This window comes from Somniosus microcephalus, chromosome 13 (assembly GCF_052327205.1).
Source record: "Somniosus microcephalus isolate GS21.2 chromosome 13, FLI_Smic_1.0, whole genome shotgun sequence".
NCBI lineage: Eukaryota > Metazoa > Chordata > Chondrichthyes > Squaliformes > Somniosidae > Somniosus > Somniosus microcephalus.
In genome coordinates this window covers 166,365,277-166,387,178 of record NC_140999.1, presented here as the reverse complement: position 1 = coordinate 166,387,178, position 21,902 = coordinate 166,365,277, and the positions used below count along the sequence as shown (strand labels likewise).

The 21,902-nt window shown below is 42.3% G+C and overlaps 1 protein-coding gene across 1 annotated transcript in view; it reads right to left on the bottom strand.

Annotated features, from left to right (window-relative positions):
• Positions 1 to 21,902, bottom strand: part of LOC147108756 (DNA (cytosine-5)-methyltransferase 3A-like) — a 289,893-nt gene that overhangs the window by 9,980 nt on the left and 258,011 nt on the right. Inside the window, exons 20-21 of the mRNA XM_086005535.1 lie at positions 19,062 to 19,131; positions 14,590 to 14,708 (exon numbers count right to left, since the gene is read on the bottom strand). Of these exons, the coding sequence (XP_085861661.1) occupies positions 14,590 to 14,708; positions 19,062 to 19,131 (189 nt within the window). The remainder of the gene's footprint in view (positions 1 to 14,589; positions 14,709 to 19,061; positions 19,132 to 21,902) is intronic.

Here is a 21,902-nt window from a genome sequence, read left to right as displayed (position 1 = left end):
CTACTCATTATATTCAAAGAAATTCTTGAAATAACAAAACTATTCAGCAGTGACCTTATTGCTACACAGCTTGAATAGAGTGAATCTTCTGTTAATTTAATTTTTTTTTAAATATTTAAATTCAATAGTCCCATTTAATGCCTTAACGTTAAAGGGGAAGCATATTGCTCGAATAATAAGCTATGCACTTACTGATGTCCCTTATTCTCTTTTCATAACTGTTTTATACATATCTTTAAAGATGCTGTATTGATACAGCTTGGGACAGGATTTTTCTGTGAAACTGCCCAGTTATGGTATTATGAAGTTCTGCTGCAGACACATTAGGGCTGCTTACATGTTCCAGCAGGGTACAATGCCCAGTGGAGGTGCATGGTAAGAAAATACACACACAGCCTGTGACTTTCCACCCATTAATTTTAACAAATGAAAAATCATGGCGACATACCCGTGATTTCCCACCACCTGATAGCCACGCACAGAATCAGCCCTATCATGTACCGGGAATGCCTTCATTCGTCATGTTACTAGAATGGAATTTCACGTGCTACATAGAAGCAATTTGGGCTTGTTTAAGCCCATCTTGTAACCCTATGTAGGCATATATCAGAAAGGCAAAACTGAATCCTTCATCTTGGAATTCCCAGTTCCAAGAAATGGATCAAAAGGTACCATTTATCGTGAGACTTGACCATCTGCTAAGAATTCTTTGTTGGGGAGGCATTAAAAAAGGACTTAAAAGCATATTATACATTGACAATGGGCTTGTCTAACTTTCAGCTTCACCATCATGTAACAAAACTGTGCTTGGAGGAGAAATGCCTGATACAGCACTTGATAACATTCCAGTAACAACCGCTATGAATAATCATTTGGTTATGGACAAGGGTGCATCAATACAAGATAGCCAGTTACAGATCATATAAAGAATTTCCAAATGATTACTCATAGTTGAGTTTAAGGTCATCCACATGACAAAACTCTGAATTAATTGGGTTATTGGTCAATAATGAAACAATGGTGACTGAGATGCATGATTGTGATTTGATAAAAGAAACAACTAGTCTTTTTCTAAGAATTACATCATACTCAATAAAAACACACTGGTTATTCCATGCTCAATTGTACTGTTGTTCTGTATAAATAGTAAGGTTCCTCCATGATAATACAAACATTTCATACTATAAATTACTATTCAATAATAAAACTGCTTAATTTTTACTTTCAATGGTAGATCTGGTAAATATATAAATTCAGTGCAACCAAAAGCTAGAATGATTCAGATAGCCCAGCAGCTCAAGTAACTAATACTTGAGTTTCAAAACTGCTGCTCACTTGCCTCAGTTGTGACAGTTTCATTCGTTCTCTGCTGAGCAGCTGGGTGGAATGCTAGGCAGAAGCAAGGTGGCAAAGAAATAAAACAGACTTTTCCTGTTTGAACTGTGCCCATTGACAGGTAGCTGATAACAGTTACAGGGAGATTCAAGATCTAGATCCACCTGCTTGTACCCGCAGAGGAAGATTTCTGGGTGTGAGTTGTGTTCAAGGAAAAAGGGCAAATAAAAAGGAACAAAGAAATTCTGGCTCCATGAACCTTTTGAGAGTGCAACTGTCTTTACAATGATATCCTACTCACAGAGCACAATATGTTCATGAGTTACTATAGAGTTATTGTAGAGTGCAAATAAAATAATTGAAGATCTCATCAAGCACTCCAAATTTAGACTGAGACTCCCAAAACAGAAAAGAAAACATTTTCTAGGGATTTCCTAATTGTCTTTTGTACCTCTTTTCTAAGCTCACCCGAGGTACTGGAAAAGTACAGAACAGATTTACAAGGATGTTACCAGAATTGGTAGGATGCAACTATCAGGGAAGACTGAGCAGACTGAGGCACTTTTCTCTGGAAAAGAGAAGACCAAGGGGATACTTGAAAGAGGTCTTTACAATTCATGGGGTTTGACGTGGATAAACTTTTTCCACTTGTGAGTGAGTCCACAACAAGGGTGCATTAATAGAAGATAGCCACTTACAGACCATATAAAGAATTTAGAATTTACACAAAGAGTGGTTAGAATGTGGAACTCGCTGCCACATGGAGTGCTTCAAGCAAAGAGTATTGAGGGAGAAGGGAATAGAGGGATATGGGGGCAGGGTAGGAAGAGGTAATTACAGTGGAAGGAGACTCATGTGGAGTATAAACACCAGCATAGACCAGCTGGAATTAATGACATATTTCTGTACTGTAGATTCTATGTAATAAGTATGCTATTTGTCAGTTCAGGAATGATAGGCATCAAAAAAACAATTGTGTGGTTTGATTGCTCAGTTTTCTGTTGCTGTTTATTTGTTTTTGGTAGTTACTCATTGAATCAAACTGCTTTTGAATGTTTACATTTAGTCAATCAGGTATTCGATAGATAAGACCTCCTCAGTTATTCCAGAAATTTTGCAGATGAACACGTGGGCCTCGAAATTCGATAATGCTGTGCCCGTTTTAAAGCATATATGTGCACATTCTAAAGCGGAGGTGTGCCACCTGCCAAATATTATAGGCATCGAAAGAAGCATCCAGGACCTGCACTTGAAACAAGCATTGGGCTCCTTATTTGCGCAAAGGATCGAACGTCTGTTCGATACCCCCTTTTATCAAATTGGATTGCCCTGAATGCAGCTGGTGCAGACCAGCAACATTCAGGAAAACCAGGTCTGCATGTGGCCTAACCAGGGGCCCATATAGAGACCACTGCAGGTCGCCACCAAAAAAGTAAGTTTTACAAAAATATTTAACTGAACGTGGAGCCAGGAGGTGCAGGAGTGCTCCTCTCAGCTTCAATTAAAACCATGGGCCTCTGCCCCTTTCCAATCACTGTTTCCCCCACCGCCCCTCCTAATTACTGCCTTACCCTCCCTCCAGATTGCTTGCCCTCTCTCCAGTTGCATTCCTCCCTCCAGATCGCTTACCTGCCTCTTCCAAGATCTACCTGAGGGCTGCTGCCAGCAATGCAGTGGCCCGAGATTCACATGGTCTTCACTGTTGAGCTGCCTGGGTAGGCTGAGCATGCATCTGCAGCTTGCCGATCTTATGTAAATGAGGCCCAAGGCCCAATATTGGGTGGGCCTTGGGCTTAGCCGTTCTGGTTTAGGGATTGTTTCTTGTGCCCAGTTTTTGCTGGCCTGTTTCTAGGCCGTGATATCTTAAGGTGTGACACACCAAAGTGTGACACCTTTAAAAAGGTGCAATGTGATGGACGTATGCTAGGCACAAACTTTTAAATATGGATGAGTGCGCTAAAAACAGCATCAGCTGAAATTACATTTCTTGGTTGGACTGGCAAAGGTCACAAAAATAAGACAGTGTTACAAATCTTAAATTAACATAACATTCCTTCTCAAATATAAAACGATTTGTACTAGCTCATTATAGATATGGAATGTGAGCACGTGACCGCAGTAGTTCTGTCCCAACATCACCACTTTTGCATGCTTAATGGGAAGAGCAATGTGTATAGGCACTCGTGCACAAATTGAAAAGTCATCCACCTGATCTAGCCATTCCTATACCGATTCTAACAACTATTGAACTCTATTCCCCCTTTCATGCAAACGCACACAGATTATATTGCACATGAGCACTGATGTCAGCTAGTATTACTCAAAGACCTAAATGACATTACCTCATAGATGAGCAATGAAGCCTATCAAATATAAATGTTCTCCTACGTTTTACACAGATAAAGACCAAAGATGGCCTGAAAAATCTTTATGACATTATTATAGAGAAACAGTTAAGCTCATAAACCTTTTGAATGACATAAATCTATTTACACAGATGGAATCCCAATACCGTACTTTCAAAAAGCATTTCAGCCAAAGAAAACACATTAACCTTCAAGCACTGGTCGCATTATTTGCTGTGCTAATTCTATAGATTTCCTGTTTATTCAGAAGGGAAAAGGTTACCACGTATTCTGTTCTTAAAAGGATCACATAAGTACTTAAAGAAGCCACTCATCCCAACACATCTATCTACTCTGATTCCACCTCCTTGGATTTTCCCTGTATACGCTCATTCTTTCTTTTGACAAAGGGACAAAACTCAAATCATACTAACAATACAAAGTCCTAAAAGAAAATAGGGCCTAGAAATGGATTGACGCTGCGCCCATTTTACAGGTGTAAAACGAGCACCAAAGCGACCAATTAGGTGGGCACGCGCACATTCTGCGCCAGACGTACGCTGCCTGCCATATTGGTAAAGGCAGAAAGAGCGGCATCCTGGGCTTGAAACAGTCCTTTGCATATGCAAATAAAGGGCCTAACACCTGTTTGAGGGCCCCTTCGCAAAATTCGACTGCCCTGAACGCAGTCGGCCCCAGGCCAGCTGCGTTCAGGAAAACATAGTCTACATGCCGCCTAACCAGGGGTCCATAAAGGGAATGTTGCAGGCCGCCACTAAAAAAAGTGTTAGCAAATACTTAGTTGAATGTGGATCCAGGAGAAACAAGAGTGTCCCTCCCATTTCCACTGCAGTTCCAAAGACCATTGCCAGTTTCTGCTCAGCTCCCTCCTGAACGTTTCTCCTTGCCCTGATCGCTTCCCTCCTTTTCCGATTGCCCCCTCTCTCCCGCTTGCAAAAGTACTCCTCCCAACTCCACTGCAGTACCAAAGACCATTGCCAACTCCCACTCAGTCCCCTCCCAATCGCCCCCCACCCAATTGCATCCCCCTCTCCCAATCGCCCCCTCCCTCTCGATCATAGAAACATAGAAGAGAGGAGCAAGAGTAGGCCATTCGGCCCCTCGAGCCTGTACCGCCATTTAATGAGATCATGGCTGATCATCCAAATTCAGTATCCTTTCCCTGCTTTCTCCCCATATCCCTTGATCCCTTTAGCCTTAAGAAATATATCTAACTCCTTGAATATATTTAATGAATTGGTCTCAACTGCTTTCTGTGGTAGAGAATTCCACAGGTTCACCACTCTCTGGGTGAAGAAATTCCTCCTCATCTCATTCCTAAATGGCTTACCCCTTATCCTTAGACTGTGACCCCTGGTTCTGGACTTCCCCCTCTCCTGATTGCTTCTCCACTTTTGCCTCTTCCAATCACAGCAGGCCAAAATCCATTGCCGACTTGCTGGTGAGCTGCCTGGGAATGCCTAGTCCGCAGCATACCGGTCTCATTTAATTGAGGCCCAAGGCCCAATGTCAGGTGTGCCTCGGGCCTACCCGTTCCAGTGCTCATTCCCTGTGCCCAGTTTGCAATTTCAGGGGCAAGTTACAGGCTTATATGGATTGTTAGGTAGGTTTGGAGCAAGTATGTGGCTGAACGTTGAAGGCACTCAATCAGTACATGTTTGAAATTCATCCTGGCATTGTTTATTTTGTGCAAGCTATAAAATACTCCCTGTTTTTCCCCAGTTATGAAAAATAGCCAATGGCGCACAAGACAAGTTGACTGTACAGACGAGAAAGTGTTCCTAATGGACAAGAATGGATCTCATCACAGACACAAAAGGACAATTGTCTCATGCAAATTTATCGAGATTATCTTTTCTCTCATGCAAAATTTACATATAAATAATCTGCACTTCCAGCTGAACAAATGAATAGTTTAGTGATCATAATTACTGGAGACAAAGTACTTTGGGATAAATGTTATGATTTAGTGCTCCTGTACAATGCATTGAACAGACAGAAAATCGTGTGCCATGAATCGGGTATGCAGATCTCTGCACCTGAATTCTTGATGTAATCAAGAAATCTTAATCTTACAGTAAAGGATCCTTTGGGGAAGAGTGATCATAAGTTTGAGAGTGATGTGGTTAAGTCTGAAACTAGGATACTTCATGTAAACAAAGGCAATTACGGAGGTATGAGGTGCAAGTTGGCTAATTGGGTAATTAGATTAAAAGATATGACGGTAGATACACAATGGCAAACATTTAAAGAAATAATTCATAATTCTCAATGAATATACAGTCCCGAGGAATAAAAACTCATTGGAAAAGTGAAAACCATGGCGAAGGATAGTATCAGATCAAAACAAGAGGTTTACAATGTTGCCAAAAACAGTAAGCCTGAGGATTGGGAGGGTTTTAAAAATCAGCAAAGGATGACCAAGAAATTGATTAAGAGGGAGAAAATAGAGTATGCAAGTAAACTAGCAAGAAATATAAAAACAGATTGCAAGAGCTTTTACAAGTATGTAAAAAGGAAGAGATTAGTGAAAGAAAATGTGGGTCCTTTAGAAGCAGAGACAGGAGAATGGGGAATAAGGAAATGGCAGAGACATTAAATAAATATTTTGTATTTGTCTTCACAGTGGAAGACACAAAGAACATTATGGGGAACCAAGGGAGTGATTTTCTGACGTCCGAGGAGGCAGGTTTAGAGGCGGGAAAACAGAAACAATGAGGGCGGGCTCGGAACCTGCCTCCGCGGGATTTTGCCGGTGCCGGTTTTGGAGGGCGGGAAACGGTCCCGCCTCCAGCTGGGCATAGTGCTTGTTAAGATGATTAAATGCTCGTTAAGGGCCTCTCAGCCTATTTTGTGAGGCCCTCATGATTTTTTGAGCATTTTGGCATGTTCCACGACCCTCCTAAACCACGCCAGCTAAACCTGGCAGGTTGACTCATGTGTGGTCTCCTCACGGCTGCAGGTCCAACAATAAATCGTTTATTTCAGCAGGGATTAGTTGCAGGTGCCAGAACTTTGCTTTAAAAGGTCGTTGAGCACTTTTAGAAGGCCTTCCAAAGTCGGAGGTGCTGCAGCTTGAATCTATCAACTGTGAGACCTCCTTGGAAGACCCTCTCCCCGCTGCAATGAGTGCTTCCCCAACAGAGGCATCTGCAAGCAGCATGGGAACCATTCGTTTTCCTTCTCTATGGACCTCAGATTCAGATGAGGAGCATCCACAGCAGCATCAGAACCAGGCAGCTCAGGAGCAACAGCAGCAGGAACCCCAACCTGCTGCTCAGGCAGCTCAGCAGCAGGAGCCCCAACCTCCTGCTCAGCCACCTGATTCTGCACAGGGCAGAAGGCGCCAGCGCATCGAGGTACCTCGCCGCAGGAGATACCCCCGAAAGATGTTTACAGACAGAGGATGAGCTACCTCAACATGAGTGAGCAGCAGTGCCAAAGGAGGCTGAGACTTTTGCGAGAGGTTGTCCGTGAAATCTGTGGACTGATACAGCAAGACCTGGTTCCCAGAGGAACGGGTGGACATCCCTTACCAGTGGCTGTCAAAGTCATCACCGCACTCAACTTCTTTGCCTCAGGCTCCTTCCAGGGATAATCAGCGGCATCTCTCAGTCAGCCGTCCACAGTTGCATCACGCAGGTTACCAATGCCCTTTTTGCTAAGGCCCACAATTACATCCAGTTCTCAAGGAATTAAGCAAGTACAACCGCCCGTTCGGTTGGCTTTGCAAATATGGCAGGCATGCCAATGGTGCGAGGTGTCATAGACTGCACACATGTGGCCCTCAGGGCACCCCATCACAACCCAGCTATCTTTGTCAACCGAAAGAGCTTCCAATCCCTCAACGTACAGCTGGTGTGTAACCACAAGAAGGAATTCTTGCATGTTTGCGCCAAGTTCTGTGGTAGTTGCCATGACTCTTTCATCCTGCGGCACTCTAGTGTTCCTCCACTTTTCAATCCGCCAAACCAACTTAACGGATGGCTCCTTGGTGACAAAGGCTACCCCCTGAAGAAGTGGCTAATGACACCGATCAGGAGGCCAGCTAATGAGGCTGAAGAGCGCTACAACGCCAGCCACACTTTGACCAGGTCCATCATCGAGCAGACCATTGGGTTGTAGAAGATGCGCTTCCATTGCCTTGACCGATCAGATGGAGCCCTGCAGTATACACCATACAGTGTCTCCAAAATGGATGTGGTCTGCTGTGCACTGCACAACATCGCACAGCGTCATGGCTTGCAGCTTCCTGATGAGCAAGTGGCTCAGTTCCAGCTCTCCTCATATGATGATGATGATGATGAGGAGGATCTGGAGGAGGAGCAGGAGGAGGTCAGAGTGCCGGTGTATCGACCAGCAGCAGCACGCGAGCACATGGCTGCCCGGGATGAACTTATCATGGCCAGATTTACATAGGTTGCCCAAGTTGGCACATGTCCTTGGCTCCATCCTAAGACATCATTGACAATGGACATGACTCTCTGGCCTCCTGTCACTCAGGCCACCAACCTGACAACGCAAGTGTGGCGGAGCCCGCAATGTGGAGCTGCCCAACCTGAAAGAACAGATGGCATAACGCCAACATTTTGGCATCAAATCATTTTAATGCTTTCCAACAGGGATGGCATTTCATCAAAACACAAACATTCTCCCAATCTGCACACAGATCTGGAGGTTATATCCCTCGCCAGCTATACCCACACAGCCTTGGTTTCTTTGGGAGGCCTCTTCCTCCCAGATGAGTGGAAGAGCACCTCCCTGCTAGCTGTCAACCCCCTCAAACAACTTTTGCAGCGCCTCATCCGAGAGCCTCGGGGAGGCCCTTGCCTTGGAATTGGACATAGTGGTTTCTCAGAATATGTTGCAGGTGATGCAGCATAGGCAGAAATCCTGTGGAATGAGCCAAGGCAGCAAGAAGCCATAAAATCAGACTGGAAAAGAGATATCAGCAGAGGTGAGTTTCAGTCCCAAAACACTAATTGACCAAGGGCATCCCACACCTCTGAAAGCAAGTGGCCAATCAGGGGAAAAACACAAATTTTTGAAAACTATCAGTGGAGGCGGGTTTCAAACCCACCCAAACCGAAACCCGCCTCCAGTGAGAAAATCGCCCCCAAGGGTCTAATGAGAGTGAGAAACTTAAAGTAATTGATATTTGTAAAGAAACAATACTGGAGGAATCAATGGGACTAAAAGCTGATAAATCCCCTGGACCTGCTGGCCTACATCCTAGGGTTTTAAAAAAGGTGGCTGCGGAGATAGTGGATGCATTGGTTTTGATCTTCCAGAATTCCCTAGATTCTAGAACAGACCCCGTGGATTGGAAGATAACAAATGTAACTCTGCTGTTAAAGAAATGAGGCAGAGAGAAAACAGGGAACTATAGATCAGTTAGCCTGACATCAGTAGTAGGGGAAATGCTAGTGGTAATAGGGCACTTGGTAAATCACAGTATGATTAGGCAGAGTTAACATGGTTTTATGAAAGGGAAATTGTGTTTGACAAATCTATTAGAGTTTTTTAAGGGTGTACCTCGCAGGTTAGATAAGGGGGAACCTTTGGATGTAGTGTTTTTGGATTTTCAGAAGGCATTCGATGAGGTTGTTACACAAGATTAGGGCTCATGGGGTTGGGGTAATATATTAGCATGGATTGAGGATTGGTTAACGGACAGAAAATAGAAAGTAGGAATAAACGGGTTATTTTCGTGATGGCAGGGTGTAAGTGGTGGAGTGCCGCAAGGATTAGTGCATGGGCCTCATCTATTTACAGTCTATATCAATGACTTACATGAGGGAATGAGTGTAATATATCCAAGTTTACTGATGATACAAAGCTAGGTGGGAAAGTAAGCTGTGAGGAGGACGCAAGGAGCTGCAAAGAGATATAGACCGGTTAAATGATTGGGCAAGAAGGTAGCAGATAGAGTATAATGTGGGGAAGTGAGAAATTATCCACTTTGGTAAGAAGAATGGAAAAGCAGAATATTTTTTAATAGGTAAAAGACTAGTAAATGTTGGTATTCAGAGTGATTGTGGTTTCCTTGTACTCAAATCACAGAAAGTTAACATGCTGGTACAGTAAGCAATTAGCAAAGCAAATGTTATGTTCGCCTTTATTGCAAAGGGTTGGAGTATAAGAGCAAGGAAGTCTTTCTGCAATTATTTAGGGCTTTGGTGAGACCACACCTGGAGTACTGTGTACTGTTTTGGTCTCCTTACCCAAGGAAGGATATACTTGCCTTAGAGGGGGTGCAACAAAGGTTTGCTAGATTGAATCCTGGGATGAGGGGGTTGTCCTGGGATGAGAGGGTTGTCCTATGAGGAGAGATTGAGTAGAATGGGCCTATATTCTCTGGAGTTTAGAAGAATGAGAAGTGATCTCATTGAAACATACAAAATTCTTAGAGGGTTTGACAGGGTAGATGCTGAGAAGTTGTTTCCCCTGGCTGGAGAGTCTAGAACTAGGGGTTATAGTCTCAGGATAAGGGGTCAACCATTTAGGACTGAGATATGGAGAAATTTCTTCACTCAAAGGTTTGTGAATCTTTGGAATTCTCTACCCTAGAGAGCTGTGGATGCTCAGCCGATGAGTATATTCAAGACTGAAAGCGATAGATTCTTGGGCACTAAGTAAATCAACAACAACAGCAACTTATATTTATATTGCTCCTTTAATGTAATAAAATGTCCCAAGGCACTCATCAAAAAAAAATAATTGACACCGAGCCATATAAGGAGATGTTAGGGCAGATGACCAAAAGCTTCTTCGAAGAGGTAGGTTTTAAGGAGCGTCTTAAAGGAGGAAAGAGAAGTGGAGAGGCGGAGAGATTTAGGGAGGGAATTCCAGAGCTTAGGACCTAGTTAGCTGAAGGCACGACTGCCAATGGTGGAGCATTTAAAATCAGGGATGTTCAAAAGGCCAGAATAAGTGGAGCGCAGAGGTCTGGGGGATTATAGGGCTGGAGGAGATTACAGAGGTGAGGAGGGGCGAGGCCATGGAGGGACTGGAAAACAAGGATGAGAATTTTAAAATCATGGCGTTGCATAATTGGGAGCTATGTAGGTCAGCAAGCACAGGGAGATGGGTGAATGGGACTTGGTGCGAGTTAGCACACGGGCGGCAGAGTTTTGTCCTCAAGTATATGGAGGGTAGAACTAGGGAGGCCGGCCAGGTGTGTGTTGGACTAGTCAAGTCTAGAGGTGATAAAGGCATGAATGAGGGTTTCAGCAACAGATAAGTTGAGGTAAGGGCGGAGACGGGCGATATTACGAAGGTGGAAATGGGCGGTCTTAGTGATAGAACGGGTAGGAGGTAGGAAGCTCAATTCGTGATCAAATATGACACCAAGGTTGCGAACAGACTTGGTCAGCCTTAGACAGTTGCCGGGGAGAGAGATCGAATCAGTGGAAAGGGAACGGAGTTTGTGGTGTGAACTGAAGACAATGGCTTCGGTCTTCCCAATATTTAACTGGAAGAAATTTCTACTCATCCAGTGCTGGATGTCGGATAAGCAGTCTGATAGTATAGAGATGGTGGAGGGTTCGAGAGAGGTGGAGGAGAGGTAGAGCTGGTTATCTTCAGCATACATGTGAAAACTCACGTTGTGTTGCTGGATGATGTCACCGAGGAGCAGCATGTAGATAAGAAATGGGAGGGGCCAAGGATAGATCCTTGGGGGACACCAGAGTGAGAGTACGGGATTGAGAAGAGAAGCCATTGCAGGTGATTCTATGGTTGCGGTTGGAAAGATAGGAATTAAACCAGGCGAGGGCAGTCCCATTGAGCTGGACCACAGTGGAGAGGCGTTGGAGCAGAATTTTGTGATGTTAAAGACTGCAGACAGGTCCAGAAGAACGAGAAGGGATAGATCACCTTTATCGCAGTCAATTAGGATGTCATTTGTGACCTTGGTAAGAGCAATTTCAGTATTGATTGGAGGGATTCAAACGAGAAATTCAAACAAAAATCAAGGGATATGGGGATAGGGCGGGACAAGTTCAGCTATTATCTCACTGAATGGCGGAGCAGGCTTGAGGGGCCATATGGCTTACTCCTGCTCCTATTTATTGGCCCAGAAATTCGGGTCCCAACACGTGAGTACGGACGGAGTACTCACGCGTGGACCCGATGGAAGTGCCGGTTTCTTGCATGCACTACGCATGCGCGGGAAACCGGCATTTCCGATCCTCTGAACCAAGGGGTTCAGAGGTCGAACGCGTGCGTGCAGGAGTTTGCGCGTGCGCGTTGAACTTCCTTTTTTTTTACAGGTTTGCCCGTGCGTGAAGGCTTCTACTTTTTGCACATTTAAAAACCAGGCGTAAGGACTTCATTTTAAAAGGTAAGTGGTCAATTAATTAAAATTAGAACATTTTTTCCACAGGTTTACTTTTAAATACTTTACAGTAAGGTAAGTGTATTTTTAGCCCCGATTTTTTATAAAATTATTTTTTTCAAAAATTTAAATTATTGTTTAAAATAGTTATTTAATGTTATTTATAGTTGATTTAAATAGTGTGATTTTTTTTTCAAATTTATTTTAAGGTTAAGTACTGTTTTGGGCGCCCGGAGTTTTCATGAGTTTGACAGTTCTTTCTGTCAAACTCATGAATGGACTTTTCCCTCCTCCGATTGGTTGCCCAGTGCTCACGTGATCCCAGCGGACGCATCACACTAACTACGCCGCTCGATCACGCAAGCACAGCGCGCCGGGAGCTGGACCGGGCCACAGACAGGAAATTCACGCAGGCCCAGGCCTCAACTGCCGGCGCGCTAGGTAAGTGTAGGTCGGGGGCTTGCACCCGCGGGAAGCCCCCGACATGAATTTCTGGGCCATTATGTTCTTATGTGTGCTCCTGTTGTGAAAAGTTCAATGCTGGGAGCATTATATTGTAAAATATACCTCCTTGTGTACATTATAACAGTCTAAATAATTTTTATCATGGAGCCATTTCCTCAAGCTCGTTTCTTGCTCACTTAAGCTTCACATAACTCTCAGCTGTCTGCCATGGAGTTTACCAGCAAAATGATACCAATGAAAATGAACTTTTGTAATAGAAAAGTTGTGTCCAGGCATTTTCAAATATTCTGCATCAGGTATCCTGAATAATTTCAATCACAGTATGTTTACTTCTGGACGAAGGTGTTCATTAAGGCGATAGATGTTTTGCTAAGCAATGAAACGCTCTTCCACTTATTTGCATCCAGCAGCATCGTACACTCCCAGATTAGCCCATGTTGCTCTTATGGAATAAATGAGGCCCAATAAATAACAACACCTCTCTCATGCTGGTTAGTTACCTCTAAAACCTGAATCACCACTGTGCACACACACACTGTGCATTGTGCATCCAGTGAACATACTTGTGGTTTGATTTTTGAAGAAACCTGGTGTACTTAATGTGTGCAGTGAAGATAGCCTTCCTGCACACAAATTGAATCTTCTTACTAATGCAAGTCAACTACCTTGGGTGAAGGGATAGGAGTTACAGTAGTATTCAGCAAGGGCAGTTTCAATGCAGGTCATGATGTCAAGAAGTGCTGCATTCGCTCCATTGGTTACACTTGAATTGACAACAGCATTATCCCAACACTGAGCTACCTATTTGGGTGGGTCTTGGTGAAGGTGGATCAGCTACTCTCTACTGGAATTTATATACTGTACCATATTTTATGCCACTGCACATATAACATAGCTGTGTAAATCCTAACGCAACAAAGACAATGGAAAATAAATTTGGACGGAGTACAAACCAGGCTGCTGATTCGCTATTGTCCGTTTTTAGCTACCGCCCACGATGAATCTATACCTCATTAAATGCAGAGTATATCTCCCACTACAATGCACCAAAGTGTCTTAAGACCAATTTCAGAAATTGTGTTACATGCCAGTTATCCTTATGGCCTCTCTGGATGAAGCTGACAGTTAGTGTTGGATTATGGGCAGTGTGCTGTGAACATGCATCCACTAGGCACCAGACTGAGACAATTTCACTTTGCACAAAGGGGAATCATTCACATCCCAACAATCTGAGCTGAATTTTAGCCTAGTTCCCGGAGGTGAGTTTATCGCACCAGATCTTCTATAATTGTGGGTCTAAATTAAATAAACTTAGTGCAACCAAAACTATTTTTCCACATGTGAGAAGTCACAACACCAGGTTATAGTCCAACAGCTTTATTTGAAATCACAAGCTTTCGGAGCGCTGCTCCTTCGTCAGGTGAAGTGAAGAGATGCATATAGGCACAGCATATATAGTCAGAGAACATATGCATCTCTTCACTTCACCTGACGAAGGAGCAGCGCTCCGAAAGCTTGTGATTTCAAATAAAGCTGTTGGACTATAACCTGGTGTTGTGTGACTTCTCACATTTGTCCACCCCAGTCCAACACCGGCATCTCCACATCATATTTTTCCACAGGCAGCTTTAAACCTCAGTGAAGTATACCTACTGTGACTGAAACAGGCTTTCACATTGCCGTGTACACGTTTATTTTTAGTACAAAGATTACACGCATTTTCTGGTTGCAAATTTCTAAGGCAGCCTGGATATGAAAGCTGGTGATGTTCATTGCAGCAGCAAACAGTAGGTTATAATATTCCATCGTATCTGACTTTCCTTTCTTGTGAATTGCTTCACAGTGATCGATATCTGATATGACACGCTGTGTCAGATATTAGTAGAATCTAGGTTCACCCATGTGATTTTCCTCACAGCATGCCCTTGATTTAAGTTATGCTGTCGGACACTGAGTGGAGGCCAGATACCTGGCCACAGGGAGGGAGAGAAAATAGGTTCAGCAAATTTGAAATGGGGGGAGGAAAAAATAAATTTAAAAATGGGGGTGAAAGACGCATTTAAAAGAAATGCTGGCAAGGCTCACCTCTCCAGTTCTGTGCACCACAGAATGTCCTCCTTCCCATTCATGATAACTGGGAAATGCTGATCCTTGCCCTGCTTGATGGAGTTCGACCTGGTCGTTATGGTCCTAACTTTGCTAAACTGTAGAACATTGTAATACAAAAGGTCAGGGTCCATTTCATGAGATATACAACTAAAAGCTCAGTTTCAACACAGTACAAATAAATTATTACCTCTATTTTACAACAGAGTAAGATTAGTTATATATCTCCCCAATTCTGAAGACTTTCAGTTATCAGGATAAACTCTGTGCTCTCAGTGGGGAAAGTGGACTTGATGTGAATATGGGTCTGAGATAGGGCTAACACTGTTGTCTCAATTCTCTGACTTGTGCTCTCCCTGTGAGATCAGCTTCTAGCTGGATGTAGTAAAATTTACTTTCTTTTTATGAATAATTGTGCTGAAGTGGGATAAGATATAATTGCAAAGCTGTTAAATAGAAGCTCACCCTCCGCTTACCGCTCCATCCTGCCAGAAATGACAGCCCGTGAGAGCATTCAAAAATGTTTAACATGCAAAACGTTAGCTTTAATTACATTTAAGAAGTCATGGAACAAGAAAAGCTATCAGCCAATTTCATCCTCAGATCATTTGTTTGACTAAATTTGAAGGTACTAGCCCTGAAATTCCTCAGGTTGCAATTCTGGCAGTTACACTGGAATCCTGCCCTATGGTGCCCTCAAATGATACCCCTGCTGGAGTCTGCAGGGTCAGAGGGAGGGCACCTCATTTACATAGCTCAGGCAGGCGCAAGTGCCACTTCAGGTGCATCGCTAGTGCCTGCTCCTAATGTGTGATAGAAACTCCAGCGCCTGCCTATGGGGGTGGGTGAGTTTTCCCAGGCCTTCTACAACAACTTCAGCTACTGTCCTATTGGCTCCCTGAGCACGAGGGCTGATCTAGAGATTTTTAAATTTTTTTTTAGAGTCTTTGGGGTTCCAGGCCACTTGGCTCGCCACTCGTCTGGGTCCTCTTCCAATCACTGATCATCACATTTGGCACTTTGATCTGCATTGTGGTTTAATAGCAGCTTCTGTGTCTGCAAAGTCTCTCCTCCAAAAACTACTGAGGCTAGGTCAATTGAAAATGTCAAAACTGAGATTGACAGATTTTTATTAGGTAAGAGTATTAAGGGATATGGAACCAAGGTGAGTAAATGGAGTTAAGATGCAGATCAACCATGATCTAATTGAATGGCGGAACAGGCTTGAGGGGCTGAATGGCTTACTCCTGTTTCTATGTCCTTATTGTATGCCATTGATATAGAAGTTGTCTGAATCAGTTGAATGTACTTTAATGCAGGATAAAGGGAGTGCTGAAGGATGTAACAAGCCCTATTAAGCAGAGGAGATATGTGTAAGTTATCAGGGCAGGGGAATGCGCAGGTCAGCAGAATCGCTGAGCAATTAGCTGACTCCTCACGTATCTTGCTGCAAAGTGTTGAGAAGGATCTCCTTCTTCTGGTGTTTCTTCACCTTCCCCCTGTTCTTCCTTGTCCAAGAGTACTGCTGCTGCTGCACCATCTCTAAATGCTGGCGTCTCTTTATGGTGAAGTTGTGCAATATGCAGCACACCATTACGATGTGGGAGACTCTTTGTGGGGCGTATTGTAGAGAGGCCCCAGACCTGTCAAGGCACTTGAACTGCTTCAGGATCCCTATGGTGTGCTCAATAAGGATCCTGGTGGTCCCCTGGCTTTGATTATACCTGTGTTGCGGGGTTGAGGAATGGTATCATGAGCCACTCCTGAAGCCCTTAACCCCCAGCAGCCATCCTGCCACGTTACTGGGAGGGTCGAATATTGGGAGCACAGTAGACTGGCACAGGATAAATGTGTTGTGATAACTGCCTGGGTACCTTGCAGAAAGGTGCATGATCTGGTTCCTGTGATCAAATACTAGGCTGTCCTGGATCAAAAAACTGCGTGGTTAAGATGGCAGCTTTGGGAATGATAGCGATAAGTATGCTACTGCTATTTTAACCACCTGCCTGCCCCGTTCCTGCCAGTGGGCAGGGTTAAAATCGGACATTTTGTTTCACATTAGGTGGAATTTATAAAATAGAATATGCCAATTAATTTGAAGCATTTTAATTCAACTCAAAATATTTATATTTGCTTGATAATTAGCTACAAAACCCGAATCAGCTAAAACTTAGTTTCTAATCTTTTGCTCAGATCCAAATATTGTACACAGCCTAAAATATCTGACCAGTGAAAAGTCAGTAAACGTCAGAATCTGTTGACCAGTTGTTTGGCATATTCCCATTTGTCTGCTGTCTCACTTCATTGCAATAATTTGTAGAAGTAGTCATTTTCATAATAACAGATGTGTTGACAATACTCTGATATTATTCTAAAGATTTTTTTTAATCATTCCTGGCAAATTAGACATACATTAAAAAAGTAAAAAAGTAAAAACTTCCAATTAACAGGCTTGCTATCTTGAAAAAAATAGTTCTGCGTCTTCATTGGGGTTCTGTTCTACTGGATGATATAACTCATTTATTAAAATAATTAAAATTGACGGCTAGCTTAAATCAGATGGTGATGGTGAATGTTTGTATGAAGCCCCGAGTGAAACATTTAAGTGGGATTTTGTTTAATTAATAAAATTTTAACCCTGATTGACAGATAATCAAACGCTTGGGCCAGGAATTTCCTAAGAGCTGTTACTACTCTGCCAGTGTAATTTCAATGCAAGTGACGGTATAGCGTGTAAATGGGATCTCTGCCGCACGTCTGGTGAAGTTTCAGCATCAGAGCAGTAGTATCTTTGAGGAAATTCCTGGTCCTAGCATCTTGCATGTCAGTATCAAGCACTCCTAGATCATGTTGACTTGAGATTGGACCGAACATAAAAGATACTAAGGCTTGCATTTACACAGCATCTTTCACATCCGCAAGCTATCATAAAGCACCTCAAAAAGTAGTTAATTAACCGTGAAGTGTAGTCACGGTTATGTATCAAATACTGCAGAAAATTTGCACACAGTGACATTCCATAAATGAGATAAATGACCAGTTAATCTGTTTTGATGGCACTGGTTGAGGGATGAATGTTGGCCAGAACACGTGGAGAACTCCTTGCTCTTCATCAAAAAAATGCCATGGGATCTTTTACGTCCACTTGAACAGGCAAACAAAGCTTTAGTTTAACATCTCACCCAAAAGGTGGCATCCCCAACAGTACAGTTAGCCCTGCACTGAAGTGTCAGCTAGATTATGTGCTCAAATCATGGCGTGTGACTTGAACCCACAACCTTCTGATTCAGAGGCAAGAGAGTTATCCTGAGCCAAGCTGACACTTCCTTTACATTGCTCCAGCAAAGCACTTTATCTCTAACCTCAGAAGATAACTCTCTACTGCACCAGCATAATATTTCCATTTCTCACAAAAGTCAGCCTTGTGTTCTTTCTGATTGAGTTTGTAATTATGAACAATGAAAGTCATCCAGGCTTCCTATTCCTGATTGCTATTCAGTGACCCATGCTGAAAAGTGTCTGTGTGGAAGATGAGTGAGGACAGGATCAGGCTTGGCTGCGATGCATTTTGCAGTTCATGGCCCACTGACACCCACTGTCAAGGTTCACACGAGAATGGCTGCTTCAGCATGGTTCTGGAGTGCTGCCAGTGCCCATGGGACCAGGCTCTAGCAATAGTCAGTGCTTCCTGAAGAGGAAGGGGTAAAATGGGGGAGTATAGTAGACTTGTGCCTAATGGTTTCAGTAGAACTCTTGCAAATGTCAGAGACAAAATTTACATCTCTGTTTACACTAAACTGCAAACCAACAAGCTGAAAATATTCCACAGCCACCAGCTTTACATTGAAAAGAATTCTTCAAACCAGCACCAATATGCCTCAATATTTGTCATGTTAATCTTTTTACCGAAATAAGTGAATACAAAACTGACTTTTTCAGCAAATTTCATTCCCATTTTTTTTTGGAGAAAATAACACAATTGCAGAATCCTGTTTTCAACTATTCTAAGGAGTGTGGTAACCATGAGTTTGGAAAGGTTGCAAGAGGCCTAGAATAGCAGGATTAGATGCATCATAGATCCTTTTACAGAACGCACTGAACCACTCTGGAATTTCACATCTCTTTACTGGAACTGGGAAATGTGAGCAGTGTGAGTTACCCCAGCAATACTCAGTGCCTTCAGCAGAGGAGGGGATAAATGGGGAAGTGCTGTGATCTTGTGATAACTAGTATTTATGTTGAGAATACCCAAACATTTCTTTAGAACTCTTGCAGTTGTCAGAGAGAAGAGACTTTAACACAGTGGTCTTTAAAAACAGCCCATGGTATTTTTCATGTTGACACATTTTCAAGATTGAAATATACAGAATGTTCTAAAATATGGTAAATGTTAAATAGACATTCACCTAAAAGTGATTAAATCTAATAGAGCCATGTTGTATAAAGCTTACCTTTGCTATCCTACCATGCTCAAGGCAGTCCTGGAGTTCCAGTTTATCTGCTGAAGAAGCAACCAGGGGCCTGAGAATGTGGAAAATCTGACTTCAGTGCCAAATATTCCATGTATTTTCTGTATCATGCATTTTCAAGCAATGCGGAGGCATTTCTTCATGTTATAAAAGGACTAACCACAGTAATAGCAACAGCTGAAACATTTATTGATGCTGGCCAATCAAGGGACAACACTCTTCACTATGAAGAAATGTAACCAAAGTATTCAGAACAGTTTTTACTAACATCACATCAACAAATGGAAGCAAAATAACCTGTAAACAGACAGTGACAGATACAATAACTCCTTTTATTATAAAAATGTGGGGAATGGCAAAGTAGTTACTAGCTATAATGGAGCCTTTGCCAGAAAAGTATGATTTAATAAGAAGTTTGCGCTAAACAAGATTCCACTGCATGTATTTTAGGGAACATGTTACTGTAGCAGTACATTTAACTTGACTATTTGTTCTGTACTGAAATTATACTGCTCAGTGTGAACTATTGTTAAGTATATATTCTTGACAAAAATAAGATCATAGATTCAAACAGCACAGATGGAGGCCATTCGGCCCATTATGCCTGTGCCGGCTCGTTGAAAGAGCTCTCCAATTAGTCCCACTCCCCTGCTCTTTCCCTATAGCCCTGCAAAGTTCTCCCCAAACAAAGATGTTTGTAATCATTAGGCAATAATTAAGGTTTATTATAGGCGTTGCTATTTATTTGCTGGCTTACATTACTAAACTGGATAATAACTTTTAGCATCTCTAAGTATTTTTGTCAACTGTAATAAATTGTTCACTACAAAAAGGCATTGCACCTTATTCTTATTGTGGAATGAACCCCTAATACACTCATATCAAATTACTCTCTGCTATATACTGCAGTAAAGGTATTAACCAAATTAAAGTAAGCAAGTGGCGAGGGGAATTTGATATGAGCATATGAGCATCTGTACAATAACACTGCTCTCAGTAATTTCCAAGCTATAGAGCTACTAAAATTTATTAAGTTCTCTGAACCTATCGGACAGGTTCCATTCATATTTTCCACACATGGCTTTCTATAAAATGAAAGAATCCTGTCTCTCAATCCAAGCCACACTTAGCTTTATTTAATTAAATTATATTTGTCCTATATGACTGCATTCACTGTCCCCAGGGCCTTACATAATGTAGATGCTGCATACCCGAGAGTCACATCAGTGTACTCACTCCCAACACAGATTCTCTAAATTCAAGCATTTGCCAAGATTCTTTAAATATTTCTGCATGCCACAGACAGTCCATGCATGTAGACAAAAGGAATTAAATTCTCATATTAGAGGCTGAAAGTGAGCTGCATGATAGTATTACACCAAATACAATGTGACAGTAATCGAGGACACATACCCATTTACAGATAGATTAGGATACAGTGAATTCCTATTATTGTCACTTTTAGCCAGAGATGGGAGAATGAGCAGGAAGCGATAACAAGACTTCATTCCAATATGAAGAGGTTTTCCTTAGGAAAACATGCAAGCTCCATTTTGCAATACAAGAAATGGAGAGCCATTTTGTAACACAGGTATAAGGCAGATTAGTTACTTATTTCAGTGGGTGCTACTGCTGATTGGTGGAAATTTTTGTGCCATGTCTGTGTACAGGGAGCTATGAACACATTCATCTGTTTGGTGTTTACAAGAAAGTAACAAGGTCTTTACATGGACAGTCATTTTGTATTAAAATGGTAACTGTGAGTGCAAAATGACAAAAAGTTTAGCTCTAAATTGAATAAAGCTCTACCAAACAGAGCTGTGAAGAAAGAAATGTGACAATGAAAGGTACAATAAGCAAATTCCCCCATGTGTATACTGTGCACATCAATGTTTAGCAAGTGACAAACAAAACTAAGGCTGTGTCTTTGAAATGAGTGTTAATAGTATTCTTCAATTTGATCTCATCTGATATAAGTGACAATGTGAACGCTACTAGAGATTTAGTGGCACCATGACACCAGGGAACTGTGAACACATTCATCTGACTGACGTTTACAAGAAGATAACAACTGTTGGGAATTTCTTCAGGTGTTCTCCTGATCAGCTGCTGTAACTTCAGTGGTAGATCGGTGTAAATCCAGTTTACGCATCTAGTCGAGGTTTCTGCTGAAGTTACAGCGGCCAGTCGGGAAAAAGCCCCGAGGAAATTATATGCATGATTATTTTTTTCTTGAAATGGTGACCACCAGCAAAAGCAATGGGGTAGAGTTTCCGCTTTGAGTGCAATTGGGAAATTGCACTTGTTAAGTTACAGTTTAAGTTTCCGCTAAAGTTCATTTGCATAATCACAAACATAAAATCTTCCATGAACCAGCGCAATCAGTCAGCGTAACAGAATGTAATTTTTTTCCCTTAACATTACAAATATTTATTGATGTATTTAAGAGTGCAGTTTTATTAATACAGCTGAAAATGGGTTTATCACCAAAAATAAGCATTTTTAATAAGAGTCCTCCACCTGTGACTAACCAGATTCTAAATCACTGAAAAGAACTTAAAACAATTCTACTGAACCATTTCCTAGTTTCATTGGTGTACACTAGTCAGTTTCTTAGTAAATTAAATATTTTTTAATATGTAAAAACTTTTAAAACGTGCCTACTAGGGCCTAAGAAAACAAGCTCAATTTGAAGACTCGAACAGCAGCAACTGACAGTAACTTGCCATCCTCATTACAGTATTTCCATCTGGGACGTGGTCAGTTTTGTGGGCGGGGCCGGCTTTGGGCAGAATTATTTTTACACCAGCGTTAAAGATCGCG